This window comes from Achroia grisella, unplaced genomic scaffold (assembly GCF_030625045.1).
Source record: "Achroia grisella isolate CSIRO2021 unplaced genomic scaffold, CSIRO_AGI_Agris_v1 utg402, whole genome shotgun sequence".
NCBI classification, from domain to species: Eukaryota; Metazoa; Arthropoda; class Insecta; order Lepidoptera; family Pyralidae; genus Achroia; species Achroia grisella.
The window spans coordinates 4,944,443-4,960,697 of NW_026712841.1; the positions used below are offsets into that span (position 1 = coordinate 4,944,443).

Below are 16,255 nucleotides of genomic sequence, written 5' to 3' on the forward strand. Positions count from 1 at the left end.
CTTAGGCTACTTTTATTTCAGAAAAATAAAGTTAAATTCCATTCCATTCTAGCTAGTCTTAAATAAAATCTCATGACGGTAAAGTGTTAACTAACTAGCTAATCTGAGGTTAGCGCGCCCAACTAAACAAGCTAACTCTTCTTCTATTAGTACAGATTGGTAGTAACAAACCTACTATTAATAATTTAGTAGTGTATATAATCACACCCACACAAGCCCGTAGGGACCGTTTACAAGTAATTTACCTAACAGGGAAGCGACATCCATCAAACAGTAACGGAGTAACTTGCGATAATTTATTTATAAGGGTCCCAAGGCAGGAGTCAACAGATATTTGGTGACACAACAAATTTGTTATCATAACAAACACATCACCTCTTGCTGAATATCAATGTACTAAATTCTTAAACTTCTGTAAATTTTCGATATATCATCATCATCGTCTGCTTCTCATCCCATTTATTTGCAGACGGCGTAATGTTTTTCACTTCCATTCATTCCTGTTTGCAGTCATTTTGTTATTTAATCTCTTTCTTATCATATCTTCTTTCACAGAGTCCATCCATCTCTTTTTCCGCCTTCCTTTAAATCCATATGCCATTCACATCCATATTTACACCTTCTAAATATTTTATCTCGTAAATTTTCGATATATTATACATAGATAAACAAATAAAATAACAACAGCCATAATCGTTTTTAAAAATTTTCTACATTAACTTCTCATTGTCCGGTAAAGCTGTAAAGGCTAACTGCGGCCTACTGCATTAGAATAGTCCGAAAAAAAAATTACTTCTAAAAATAGTTAAAAGACTAATAATGCACATTGGTTTTGCACGAGTGCAAGTATTTTTAAAGTTAACAGTTCTATAATCTCTATTAAATTAAAATATTAAAATACACCTCATCAGCTGGATAACATGAAGTGTATTTTAATATCAATTTAATCTATAGATAGAGCTGATATTAAGAAAAAATATTTGCCGATTAAAATAAACGATACTTTTACTTGCAATATAATATATCCATTATAGGTTACTTTCAAACTTTTATTACTTTAAAAAGGCCGGTGTAACACTCAGGTGGGTTGTTGCAATTCTATGATCTGATCAATTTAACTGATCTTTCTGGAATTGCAGATTTATATCTCGCTAAACTTTTCTAGCAATATCTTTAATGTCGGATAGACACTAACTATTCAAGAATATGAAAGTAAAAGTGCAGATGAGTAGAGCTTCATTTGTTCTGTAACAAAACAGAACTCACTAGGGAGGGATATAAGAAGTAGTTTCGTCCCGGAAATCCATTTCCGTTAAGCAATGATGACTCTCAAAATATACCCCATAACTCAAACTACAATTATAAATGGATCGGTCACAAAAATGTTTATATTATTCTGTCTTAAATCACATTAAAAAAAATTATGGTTATGAATAAAATATATTTGATAAAACATGGAATGTAGACGTATTTTAAAAAATCAGTCATACATTATCAATATGAATGATGATAATGATAAATTGATGAAAGATTGTTATGAAAATGATTTATATAGGATGATTTCGCACTCCAACGTGGGATCCTGACATATCGACGCATGTGATGGCAAGTTGGCTTTTACAGTGAATGATGATGGAATGGTGCTTCCACCTACAACAATGGTATACGTTGGTGAGTGATATAGTGGAAGATGATAATGATATGAGAATGAAGTCAATAAGTCGGCCATTATGATGAGATGACCACTGTGGTTTCTAGAGGGACCTTATGGTACCTTGCTAGCAATATCGCCTGTCTCCATTATTGTAGGCTTCTCCGCTCTTGATCCGACACATCGGCCGATTTATCGGTAGATAAATTGTGCCAACCGTAAAATTTTAATATTATTGCAAATAGTTATTACGGCACAGGGCATTAATTATCCATACTTACTTATCAGAGACAGCAAAATATTATACGAAAAATAAAAAAGGTTCCATTGTGTGTTAAATTCGGCATTGTCATTCGTTTCGTCGTTTCGTTTTTTTGATGGTACGGAGATCAGCATAATTTATTGGAAAATTACTAGTTTTACGCGAATTTCAGTTTTTTATATTCCTACAATCGCTATATAAAATACAAATGGTCTCATTGAGGACCAACGAAACCACCTACGGCGATTGTTTTTTGGCATTAAAGAACGTTTATGGTAAAACCTCATTGTCAAGTCTACCGATTGTTGATTCTTTTGGATAAAACAGGCGTTGCCACTCAATAAATCTTTTTATTTTGTACGAAAATATTTAAAGGAACTCATGAGTTTCTTATTGTAAAATATGAAATGAATGAATACAAATGATTAAACACCTACAATAGATATTAAATTGGTTGGTCTTCGTTCTCTTAAATATTACCTACATACCAAATGATAATACTATTTTGTATTATATTGATTGTATTCTGAGGTCACCTGTAACAAAGAAAACATATAATTAATAAAAAGAATTAAACTTTATATTAATACATAAATTAAATTGTTTACTAATATTATGTGTAAATGTTATATGTTGATAACAGCTTAATACTTAAATGGAGTAATATTAATTGATATAGATAAACATATTTAATGATGTATAAAATTTCGTAAATTGTATCGATAAAATTAATAATTAACTAAAGGTTTCGAGTATCAATAATTATTTTGTAAGAGTTGCGTTTTGATTAACTTTCTGCGAAATGTTATATCGATACTTGTAAGTATATTAATTAAATTAATTAAAGTCCAGCAATTATTCAAGATGGAGTCTACGGATAAACAGTCATTAATAATTGCTATATTTTTAGTAGTCTGCGTAAGTTAATTTTATTCTCCATTTTAAAATAATAGACAACCATTGTTTTAATAGGAATAATTTTCGTTTAGAACACGCGTGTGATCGGTCAAAAGCTGCCAACAAATGAAGATGTCACTACACAAACAGCACCTTTCAACAAATACCCTAACATCAACACGGGATCACCTGCACCTAAGCTTATGAATTCACTACTAACACTAGCAGCAGCAAAAGGTGTTCTTCCTAATATACTTCCCGTTCTGAAAACTATACCAGAAAACTTCAAAATAAATGGAACCGACTCCTTTGAAGACCTTTCACAACTTTTAAGACCACATGTATCAGATATAACTTCACTAAAAAATCTAGTATTGGGGAATACTCGTCCAAAATTTCCAACTATGTATAAAGCGAGAGGCATTACATCTTTACAAAAAGCAGCTAACAATGGAATACCAAAATCTACTAAATTACAAAGTATACATCCGAGCTGTACTCAAACTAATGCTGAAGATGTAAACTTATTCAATTCATTTATATTACCAATCACCGATGGTATTCATCAGCGAACATTAACGTTACCACAACAATTTGTAAGTCAAGGGAACTCTATTGTAAATGAGTCAGAAGATACTATACTTTCTAATGCACTATCCAATACTCTGGTTCCAGTTCCGAATAAGGATTATATTACAGAATTTAAATCATCAGATTCTGCAATCAATCAATCTTATCCTGTCAATCAAATCAATGTATCCGTGCCTAATATAGAAACTCCAAGACAAGTTATATTACCAATAGCGCAATTAAGTTGTCCATATTCAGGTGTTTATTCTAGAACACCTCTTATACCACAAGTAATACCAACTCCACCTATTGTTATTCAACGTTCAAGGAATATATTTAAGGATTGGCTTCCTATAATGTTAGTTGCAATGTTTAGTGACGAGTGTTCAGGAGATTGCTGCTGTTGTAACAATTGCAAATGAATTATTTAATGATTTCTCAAGGTGTTTGATTTTTAATGTAAACATACATAAGTAACAATTAATATTTCCTTCTTATTATAAAGGGTAAGTATTATAGTGTTGCTATTAATAATTAAATAAACAGCCTAATTAAACAAATGTAAGTCACAACATAAGATCTCATTCTGGGTATAAAATGTAACTAAAATCACAATAACCGAAATATAACCTCGTTAGTTATCAAACATTCAAATCTTTTTGGTCCTTTATCCAACCATAATTGGGTAGATAACATTCAATCATAAATAATCAGTATTCAAATGTTTTTTCCTTCACAAATACACCTAACATAATAAACAACAATACTTGCTCCACACAAAATATGCAGTTTTAAGTTATTTACTTTCGCTATAGACAACAATACAAGAAAAAAATTAACAAGGTAAAATTAGATGATTAGATAGATGGTTTAGAGTAGCCTATATTTCAATATATTTATAAAAATGTAAACAAACTATACACATCCACATGAGTATACTAAAATAATAAACTGCTTTTTATTTCGTTCCAAAGTAAATAATTACCGAATTAATTAACTAAGTTCGTTGATAAATAACATCCGTAAGGAATGAGGCAGCTGAATAACACTCTAGAAAGTTAGTTTCCTTATCGTTCCGAACAAAACTCTCGATATGGGGATATTATCGTATTTTCTCATAGTTAAACAATTAATGCCAATTAACTTCAATCGAAGGTAATATAAAAGAAATTCATATGTATATAACAGTGGAATTGAAAACTAATGAATAAATTGAACACTAACCATAGATGAATACTAATTAGAAACAAAATTGATTTTGTTATAGTATTCACTCTTTATAGTAAGTAATGTTATCTTATCTGTAACATTACTACTTTATAGTAAATAAAGTAAGCAAGTATAAGTCTGTGTAGCTGTGTGTTATAGTTAATAGAATTCGGAACCAATAGTATTTTATATTTTCTTTTGTCCTGTGTATCTAAATAAAGATGGACATACATATATTATAGAGTATTTTTTGTTACAAATGATAAATTATTAATTTATTTTATTCATCTACTATTGAATAAACAGAGCATGTCTGATTTGAAAGAATAAAAAGTTAGTGGCTGTAATCGATATTTTACGATGGTTATTTGTCATTTCAATTTGTTTGTTTACCTTTGTTCTCCTACATAACTACATATTACGTAGATAAATAAAAATTTTATTACCTTATTGTCTTCTAAGCTGCAACTATGACAACAATAATAATAAACAGTATTTTAATTTACGATCTTCAGAACACTACAGTGTCTACTAGGTACAAATGTGAAATTAAATGATAGAAAATTAAAAAAAGAAGGTATTTTTTTAATTTAGAAACATTTAGTTATACTTTTATAATACATAAAACCTTACGTTATACTTATTTTGTTACCTTTTGTACTTTATAAACAACAACAATAACACAAATTTGTATCAAGAACGATAATTTCAATTATATTGTTAATTCAATTATACAATTTTCTATCCACATCTCTTTTTTTCTTATCCTTATTCCTTATTATATATAGTTACAGTTTACATTTAATTGATAGTGTTGTACTTCCGTAAAAAAAGGTTCTTCAGGACGATTCTTATTAAAAAAAAAACTCTTGCTTTATCGATAATTAGCTACTCGCCCCGGCTTCGCACGTGTTTCCATGTATTATTATATATACAAACCTTCCTCTAGAATCACTCTATCTGTTATAAAAAACCGCTTCAAAATCCGTTGTGTAGTTTTAAAGATTTAAGCATACATAGAGACAGACAGCAACAGCGACTTTATTTTATATTCTGTAGGTAATGATGATAATGATGACTTGCGTAGTACAATTAGGTCTATATATAATAAATCACTAAATGCAATTCTTTTCAGCATAGATCTGGTTATACATTAGCGTCCAGTATGGATTTATCATGCTTTGTTTCTCTGAATGGCATATTGGACTAGCTAGATAGGAGGCGTCAAAAATTCATTAAATACCACGTAATACATATGTACATAGATGGTCCCTAATATAACAAAGAAGTAGGCAAACTCATGTCCGTATCCCCACCGCTTACTAGTGACAAAGCCAAGCAAATGAAAAGAACGTTTATAATTAGGTCTTAGTTATAAAAAAGTATGCTCATAGTATATACATATTTGTGGTTACATACTGATAACATTATTGCATAGAAATTTTAGATATTACAATTCCTGTTAATATTTTAAAATTTAAAAAGATATCATTTATTTCTACTCACGTTTATTGTAACTACCATTCAAAGTGATTTAAAACCGATCTGATTTGATATTTTTTTATGCAATCCTAATGTTATATATCAAAAATATTGATGAAACATAATTATTTATATTAAGTTGTAAATTAAATTGAATAATGAAGTCATTGTCTATATATCTATGTATAATTGTGGCATATTTCGTGAGTATTCAGGTAAGATTATTGTAATATTGTTTTGTAACAACAATACATTATCTTGAGTAATATTTTTTATCAACAATTGTTTAAAATGAATTATTTTCGTAACTTGTAAATATTATAATAGATAGAGGTAATTTTGTTCGTACTTATTTTCATAATTATGTGTTTAGAATAGATTAAATATCTCAGTTTATACAAAAACAACCGATTAGCTCACAAGCATTAAAATTCATTTGGAAAAATGCTTCCTTTGACAAATTGTCAATAAGTAGTTTTGGTGTTGCTACTTTCAATATACTCCTTTTTTTAAACGTATACAACACAAATTTAAGAAATAATTATTAATTGATGAAGGTTATTTAAGATATTTTACATTTAATGCTTCCTCTTGTTGTCTAAGGCAAAACCTAGTTACTTGCTATAATGCCTTCCCGATCTTGTCATTTCCATTCTCATCATAGTCATAATATTGAGAAGCCTGAAGAAGGGACTTGAAGAGATCTTATCAAATTATTAATATATTATTAAGAAAATAATTCATATAAAAAGCTACCATTATAAATTAATACATATATTTATTTTTATTTATAGGTACCACATCAGGTCACAGCACAAATGATGATACCATCATGTCAGAGTGGTGTTCCAACTTATATTGACAAAGACGATGACGATGTAGGTATATTATTGTCTGTTCAAATGTCGGGAAGAAATAATAATGGTAACAATAACTGCGGTTGCAATTGTTGCTGTGGTGGTAACACACCAATTCCATACCCGATTCTGTACGCAAAGATTTCAAATAAGAAACCTGGTAAAAATAAATCAAGTTATCAAATAAATCTGTCAATAAATCAATCTAACAAAAATGCTAAAGGGAATGAAGGCAATGAACCCACTTCTAATGGTACAGACAGTTCTACGAAGCCGACTGACGATTCAAAATCTAATGGTACAGACAGTTCTACGAAGCCGACTGACGATTCAAAATCTAATGGTACAGACAGTTCTACGAAGCCGACTGACGATTCAAAATCTAATGGTACAGACAGTTCTACGAAGCCGACTGACGATTCAAAATCTAATGGTACAGACAGTTCTACAAAGCCGACTGACGATTCAAAATCTAATGGTACAGACAGTTCTACAAAGCCGACTGACGATTCAAAATCTAATGGTACAGACAGTTCTACAAAGCCGACTGACGATTCAAAATCTAATGGTACAGACAGTTCTACGAAGCCGACTGACGATTCAAAATCTAATGGTACAGACAGTTCTACGAAGCCGACTGACGATTCAAAATCTAATGGTACAGACAGTTCTACGAAGCCGACTGACGATTCAAAATCTAATGGTACAGACAGTTCTACAAAGCCGACTGACGATTCAAAATCTAATGGTACAGACAGTTCTACAAAGCCGACTGACGATTCAAAATCTAATGGTACAGACAGTTCTACAAAGCCGACTGACGATTCAAAATCTAATGGTACAGACAGTTCTACAAAGCCGACTGATGATTCAAAATCTAATGGTACAGACAGTTCTACAAAGCCTGCTGATGATTCAAAACCCGATGATACAGGTAGTTCCTCAAAACCTGCTGATGATTCTAAACCCGATGACACAGGTAGTTCTTCAAAGCCTGCTGATGATTCAAACCCCGATGATACAGATAGTTCTTCAAAGCCTGCAGATGATTCTAAACCCGATGATACAGGTAGTTCCTCACAGCCTGAAAATTCTGAATCCAATGATGCGCCGAAAGATTCGGATTCAACATAGAGAAATGCTCCATTTGATGCGCAATTATAAAGAAGTAAACATATTGATAATTCTTACTAGTTATTACGCAATACATATTAAGAACACATAATATTTAATAGTATTCATATTTTCTCTTTTTCTTTGAAACAAATTCTTCATCTAGTTTATTATCTATACATATAAATAAAATTGGAGTGTCTGTTTGTAATATTGAAATAACCGTTTTTTACTACATACACATGAATACATATACCAAAATAACATTTTTTATAATTTTTGTCTGTCTGTCGGTCTTTTTGTTCCGGCTAATCTCTGAAATGAATGGAGCGATTATGACGGGACTTTTTTTGGCAGGTAGCTGATGTAATAAGGAGTAACTTAGCTACTTTTATTTTCGAAAAATAAAGTTAAAAACCACGCGGACGAAGTCGCGGGTATAGCTAGTTTATAATATAAATAATATTAATACATGAATTAAGTAATTAATTCTGTAATTTGTGCTCAGCAAGTAATTTTTTAATGTCTTACATCAAAGTATGAATACGGTTGTGTTTTCTGAACCAAAAATATAAAATATATTTTTGGTTATTTTGAAATACAACTCAGTTGATCCGTCTAGTATAGAATTTTATTATAAATATTATAGTAACGCTATACATATATGAAATAGTTTTAGTTGCAGTGGAAACAATTTCATAAATTTAAGGTCTGAGTATATTTTATTTGTAATATCAGAAAATACAAACTATAGCTGTTATCGTAATCTGTAACCTACCTTATATTCTAACAAACACAATCAGTGCTTGAATAAATGACTTATGTATACGTAAATAATCATTTTATTTTCTGTATTAATACCCCGACCTACGATTTGTACCTTATCGAAAGAATTAGTATTCCATAACACAAAATAGATTTCTTTATTATTAACTATTTAATTATTGTGGTATATTTTAAATATAAATACTGTACTCCAGTGTAATATTTACATTTTTATACAATAAAAAGGAGAAAGCTAAAATGTCATTGTTAACTTCGTAATTCTGTACTGTGAAATGTTCTTTGTTCATAAAGTTGATAGAGCCATTAAAAGGACCGCCCAGTCCCTTCCATTTGTTTCAGTCACGGTTTTTACATTTGGGTACAATAGGAGCACCTAATTTCGTCAGATTGTTTGAACTTATTGCATATATTAAACGACTTTAAGGGTATTCACTACTATCCAGTAAAGTTGAGATTACATAAGTCCTTTATACTGATTTATTCCATAGTACAGGTGTACAGTAGTAGAATTGTATACGACTGTTCTCAGTCTATATTACTTTTACGTTTACATATATATCTAGTGTAATTTCTAACACGAGAAGCATAATAGCTATAGCCTCACCCCTTGCTGTAATCTTACAAATACTACTCGTATGTCTTAACGGAAACATTTCCTGCACGCAGAAATAGTTTTCGTACTTTTAAAATGATTACCTTTGAATTGCCAATATTAATAAATTAAATTTTCTAAAAGTTTTTTGAAAACAATGTTCATACGAAATTTGAAGGTTACGTATTATAAATAACATCGGTTTTTTCCATCTGGTTTAGAATCAAAAATGTATTAATTGTAATTTATAAAAAAAAACATCAATTATGTTTGTGATTTCATCGCATAGAGTTGTAGTTATTTCTTAAAATTACTACACGGTTTTAAACCTTTTCAACATACTCATAAACAATGGTAAATATAATGGTTTATATAATACGTACAAATTAACTAGGGTATATAGGTTATTAGTTGTTGTTGAAAAACCTATAGGTCACTCATTTTTCTATACCGGTGATATTGAAAATTATTTTAATTTTATTTATATTATAATACACGCGCCTTGCAATTATAAATACATGAAATGGAATAATTTTTAATTATCTTAGATTATATCAGTTGCCTTAATTTGCTTTATCATTTCATTTTATTGCAATTACGTAATGAACGTGACAGAGATTTAAACATCCAATGATGATTATCGTCTTCTGCAGATAAATTGTTACAACACTTTTTAAGATATAATTGTATATAAGAGTTCAATATTGTCATTTAACAAATTTTCAAGATGTGGTTAACAAGAATTTTACACGTATTTATTTTTAATCTGTGTTTACAGGTAAGATAATTATATTATATCTTAATATTAATAATGCTAGTGTACGATTAATGATATTGTTATTTAATTAATATTACTATTTCAATATAGCCATTTAATACGTAATAAACTCGTTGTTTTTTTTATTTTTAATATACTGATATTTTTATTTCTTCTTTCAGATAAGCATTGGCCATCTGAATGCACTACCAAATACAGGTTTAAACAATCCTATAATATCATCAGCATTACATAATAATGGGCTGATAATACCGAAGAATTTGAATCAAATACCCAAACCACAAAAAAGTTTAAATATCCAACAGATTAATAAAATCCAAAAACCAGTTAATTTACAGCAACCAAACATACAACAATCGCCAAATTTGCAACAAATCGGGAATTTACAGCAAGCGCCTAACTTACAACAAATAGGGAATATACAACAATCGCCAAATTTGCAACCAATCGGGAATTTACAGCAAGCGTCTAATTTGCAACAAATAGGGAATGTACAGCAAGCTCCTAATTTACAACAAATCGGGAATTTACAGCAAGGGCCTAACTTGCAACAAATAGGGAATTTACAACAATCGCCAAATTTGCAACCAATTGGGAATTTTCAGCAAACGCCTAATTTACAACAAATCGAGAAATTACAGCAAGGGCCTAACTTGCAACAAATAAGGAATTTACAACAATCGCCAAAGTTGCAGCCAATTGGGAATTTTCAGCAAAGTCCTAATTTACAACAAATCGGGAATTTACAGCAAGCGCCTAATTTGCAACAAGTAGGGAATTTACAGCAAGTACCTAACTTGCAACAAATAAGAAATCTACAACAATCGCCACATTTGCCACCAAACGGGAATTTACCGCAAGCGCCTAATTTGCAACAAACAGGGAATTTTCAGCAAGCGGTCAATTTGCAACAAGGCAAAAATTTACAACAACTGAATATTCAACAATCAGGTTTTCATCCGAATTCGTTTCAACAACAGAATGTAATACCTAAAATGAATAATTTACAGTTTCCAAATCAACAGCCTCGTGCATTTCAAACTTCTTCGCCTATTCTCAATTCCAATTTGGCAGGTATAAATAACCCATTACCTGATAAACCTCTAACATCTGGAATAAATTCTAATCAGGGGATACAATCTCATTTAAATCAAGGATCCACTGCATCTAATTTTAATTTTCATCCAAATGTCGGAATGAAATACACAGGTTTTATTCAAAATGGACAAATCCCGTCAACTGACATAGCGCTAAATATCAATCAAGCGTCGCCAAACCAATTTCCAACGATTCCTGAAACATCTATTAACAATCAACCAAGTTTAACAGTATTAACACAACCTGGACAAGATCCGAATATAATACAAAATCTCCCAATGGATTATCAGAAACAAATAGCAATAATAAAATCTGTGCAACCTCAACATTCACTCGACGGGATTCAAAATCAACTTCCTGCAATAAATCTAAATCAAATACCCACACTTCCACCTACAATGCCTGAACCTCTCAATTATGGACCACTAGCAACAGGTTATTCTGCTGATTCACTATTGAATACAATAATAGCGAAGAAAAGTTCAAAATCACCCAATTTGAAGGCACTGTTACCTCTCATATTTAATTTATTGAAAGAGAAAAACTCAGGTTGTGGGTGTCACTGCGGATGCGTAAACGATAACATGCCAAATCCTCAAATATTCAGTGGATACGCGAAACAAAACAACTACGGATCGCATTACGATGAAATTCCACCGATGGAAGATGATAGTAACGAAGATTTTGATACAAACAGATCGAAAAATAAAAGTAGCCAAGAAAAAGATAATGACAATGGAGAAGAAACTGACAGTAGAGAAATAGATGAAGATTGTAACGCTACATGTGAAGACAATGAAGATTAGCTTTGTAATAATGTTTATAATTTTAAATAATTTATAAATACATTCGACTGTGATGAATATTTAATTAATATATGTAATTTAAGCGAAATGAATTTTTATATAAAATTGCGTATATGAAAAAATGTATACTTAGCATAAGATTATTTATTTATTACTATTAAAACTAATATAATATGACCAATTTTACTTTCTTTTCACATTTTGTACCTATTCTTTGTCTTTTAAATAAGGAATAAATTATTAGGATGTAGTAAAATTGCATTCTATTATTATAATAATATAACCAATACTACTAACCACGATGACGTAAAAACTGTTATATATAAATTTATTATTTGTGGTTTCATTGTAAATAAATCATACAAAATATTCTTAATGCGAAAGTGCCTGTTATTTGATATGAATGGACCTTAATGAATATTACCACAGATAACATAATATTACATAATATTACGTAGAATAAGATACACAGTATCACGAGTAGTACATCTTTTATTTAAAATAACCTGGAACACGGTGAAATATGGAGGAAAGTTTCTTCAGATAAAGTCGCGGGTTACATCTAGTATATAATATGTATTAATTTAAACCGAAAATAGTTTAGATCCATTACAGACAGACATACTTTGTTGTCACAACAATAGGATTCTGTGGAACTCTGTAGAGAACAAGTCTGAACTTCCGGCATAACATTGTCGGTAACGTTTATATTTTATCTGTAAAACAAACATATATGTATATAAAAAAAATACTTCTTTTCTAAAATTGTCGACTGCCGAAATCTTGTTCATTTTTAGAATAATGTCAATTTAATATCATACCACGCATTGTGCTTATTGTTATATTTTTACACTAACAGTTACCAGAGACTACGTCTGTTTTTTTACATAACACATAAGTCCATGTCCGTCGTTGTAATACAATGTATGTTCACATTTAATTTCATTAAAAGATGTTTAGTCGCGAAAAGGTAACTAAGAGACAGACAGAAAGACACACTTTCAAATGTGTAATATTAAGTATGGATAATGTATTCTTTTAGGACGATATATATCGAAACAAGAAAATATAATCATTTATAATCCGGTTATCACAGACCATTCAAACCATTGGGGACTTGGAAAAGGAGCTAGATTAAATAATTAAAACAGCTATTTTAATAATTGTCTAAACAAATGAAAGTAAGTTACGTACCCCACAATAAATTAAGTGCAAAAGGACTTAACACGAAATGAATACATTAAGCGTAAAGTCCTTTTATTAATTCAATTGTTAAGTCGCTTCTTTGAGGATTATTAATTAACGTTAATCATTTAAATCCTTTGAATCAAGATTTTGCAGATAACACAAAAATGTTATTCGATGAAAATACATAAATTTCTTTGAATTCGTTTTACAAAGTCTTCTGAACAGCTGATTTTAAAATAAGTACCTATTCAAAAAAATATTAAATTTTTGATAAGGTCATATAAAAAAAATTACACACAAATATACGTATTGCCCAAGTAACCTATGGCTATAAAAAAATATTTTTATATAAAGCATTATTTAGATTTTAGAAATGTTTAGGTTTTATAATCAATATTTATATATATAAGAAACAGTGTAGCCATAGCTTTTATCAATGAATTAATTTAACAAAAAGTACATGACGATAAGAATTGATGGACTACGAGTATACTATGAAAGGACAATTTAAGATTTCATTTTTCATAAACGAAACAGATAGTTTCTCACCACGACTGGTATTAACCCAAATTGGACGTTTCCTTGTTGATTTAATATAAAATAAGTAAAATTTATTTGACGAGACCATATCGTAGTAAATGTTACTTAAGGGGAATTAAAAAAAAAGTTAATGAATGAAACTCTTTATAGTTCAGTTTGTTACAGAAAATACAGTTCTAGGCACAATGTATAAAATTATAAAAAAAAACAGAAATCTTCGATCTATTTGAAAATATTGCAAAATCAAGATTTATATACTTAGGCTTGATTAAGAAAAGTTCTCGCACATACTGATACAAAATACTTTCTCTTTATATCCAAAGGTTAACTGGTAGAGAATGTTACACAGCATTAAGCTTGTCTTTGTACAGTTGTTCAGTACAGAATAAATAAAAAAATTTGAAAGGTCACTAAAGCTAAATAAAGTAACGAAATAGCGAGAATAAAAAAAATATAAAAGATTTTTGTTATAGAAAGATAAGGTATAATAAAGTAGGAAATTCATTTCAGCATAGCATAATGTAATCTGTAGAAATTGCATTTGTACAAGTGCAGTGCATTTGTAAATTGATAATAATAATAATAATCTCAGGACAGTACACACAGCGACATCTAGTCCCAAGTTAAGCTAGCTAAAGTTTGTGTTATGTGTGATAACTGATACAAATACACAGTTATTTATTTTGTAAATACATACATATTATACATAGAAAACACCCAGATCGATACAAACAATCATACTCATGAATACAAATGTTTGTGGCGTGCGAGGAATCGAACCCGCGACCAACGGAAGTAAGGTGATGTGCTAAACCGCTAGACCGACGAAGCCATCATGATAATTATTAACTATATATGGTTAGCCAGTAGACTATTTTACGACTTCTACTCCGATTTTTCTTTATTTTTATATTATGCTAGATCATATCGAAATATTTTCTCTAGAACTTATAAAGAAATTTATTTAGAAACTTACAATATTTTATTCCGAAGATACATATATTCAAGATGATAAATATAATATAATGATAAGGCTGACACTAATGTGACATTTAAATTACTCAACATATATAGAAACACTTTCTAGTCGTGATTATTGTCAAATAACAAAACTAAGAACATTATCTTGATGCATTATTACAAAAGGCTACATCGATAACAACAGTTTTATATAAAAGATCATCAATTAGTTATTTCTTATATCAGTACATACTGTATTGAATACAGTAGAGTACGGGCACATTTTTTTAATATAATTTATATTAAGAACAGTATATTTATCTAAATGGAGTCGTTCTCTTGGTTTACTTACTTAGTTCTACTGAGTAGTTTTAACGTAAGGATATTTATTTATTATTTCATTGCGTCAGCCAATAATAATATATAATATACATATATTCGTAGTATATACAAATAATTTGGTATACCTAATTAAAATTTTGTCTCTATTGTTATTTTTATTAGTGACCCGTAATAATATTATAATAATTATAACTCATTTATAAGTAAGAGTTTTATTTATAAATGAATTTTATAATTATTAATTATAATTTAATTTTTGGATTTTGTTGATTATGTATGTTATAATTATTAATATAATAGTGACTTCAACATGTTATTTTATTGCAATTTTTTTTTATTTTTCAGGTGTACGTCTACGCACAATATGGATATGGAGGTCAATTCAACAATGGTTACAACACACCACAATATCCTGTGATTCTCAGATCTGGTGGATCAGATGGAGGTGATGGTCTTAACAGCATGTTGCCCATATTAATGCTGATGATGCTCGATAATCGCGGCGGTGGTTCTGGAGGCGGATGTGGGGGATGCGGAGGTGGATGCGGCTGCGGATGTAACGGGCGTTGTGGTGGAAATTGTCCCATTCCATATCCTGTACCTACACCAGTCACTTATAATAGTTAAAACAAATACTAATACTTAAAAACAGTACAATATTCTTAATTATTATATATACATTTTAAAGAAATTATATATATATATATATATATATATATATATATATATATATATATATATATATATATATATATATATATATATACATATATGTATATTGTATTTTAAAGAAAGATGAAAGACAATAAAAAAAACATTATGAAAAATTGTGATGAAGATGAAACAACATATACATAGAAGTAAATTCACACGTTTGTATATTTTGAGAAAAAGAACTTTGTTAGTACTAGTCGTTGTATAATAATTGATATAAAGAATTAGATAGAAATACTACAACTTTCTTTAAGTTATAAAATAAAAAATTGTATCTATATCTACTTTACAAATACACATACCTATATTATATTTTCTATGTATATCTTCAACATAATCTATACCTATCATTAGTACATCCTATTATTAGTTTATTACGAAAAGAAATCAAAATATAAAAATTTTAAAAA

At 29.5% G+C, this 16,255-nt stretch overlaps 2 protein-coding genes across 4 annotated transcripts in view; one reads left to right on the top strand and one right to left on the bottom strand.

Annotated features, from left to right (window-relative positions):
* Positions 1 to 16,255, bottom strand: part of LOC131844205 (serine/threonine-protein phosphatase 2A regulatory subunit B'' subunit beta-like) — a 161,320-nt gene that overhangs the window by 73,882 nt on the left and 71,183 nt on the right. The gene's annotated exons all lie outside the window — the stretch shown is intronic.
* On the top strand, positions 10,147 to 12,101 carry LOC131844206 (uncharacterized). Its single transcript, XM_059193027.1, has 3 exons — positions 10,147 to 10,197; positions 10,359 to 10,572; positions 11,080 to 12,101. Exons 1-3 carry the CDS (start codon positions 10,147 to 10,149, stop codon positions 12,099 to 12,101), a joined length of 1,287 nt encoding a protein of 428 aa, XP_059049010.1.

Bases quoted from the DNA above. Each gene is read 5' to 3' on its own strand.
- LOC131844206 (XM_059193027.1), top strand. From the start codon at position 10,147: ATGTGGTTAACAAGAATTTTACACGTATTTATTTTTAATCTGTGTTTA. The intron at 10,198-10,358 runs GTAAGATAATTA...TTCTTCTTTCAG, and splicing joins TTTTTAATCTGTGTTTACAG to ATAAGCATTGGCCATCTGAA. The intron at 10,573-11,079 runs TCGGGAATTTAC...TGCAACAAACAG, and splicing joins ATCGCCAAATTTGCAACAAA to GGAATTTTCAGCAAGCGGTC.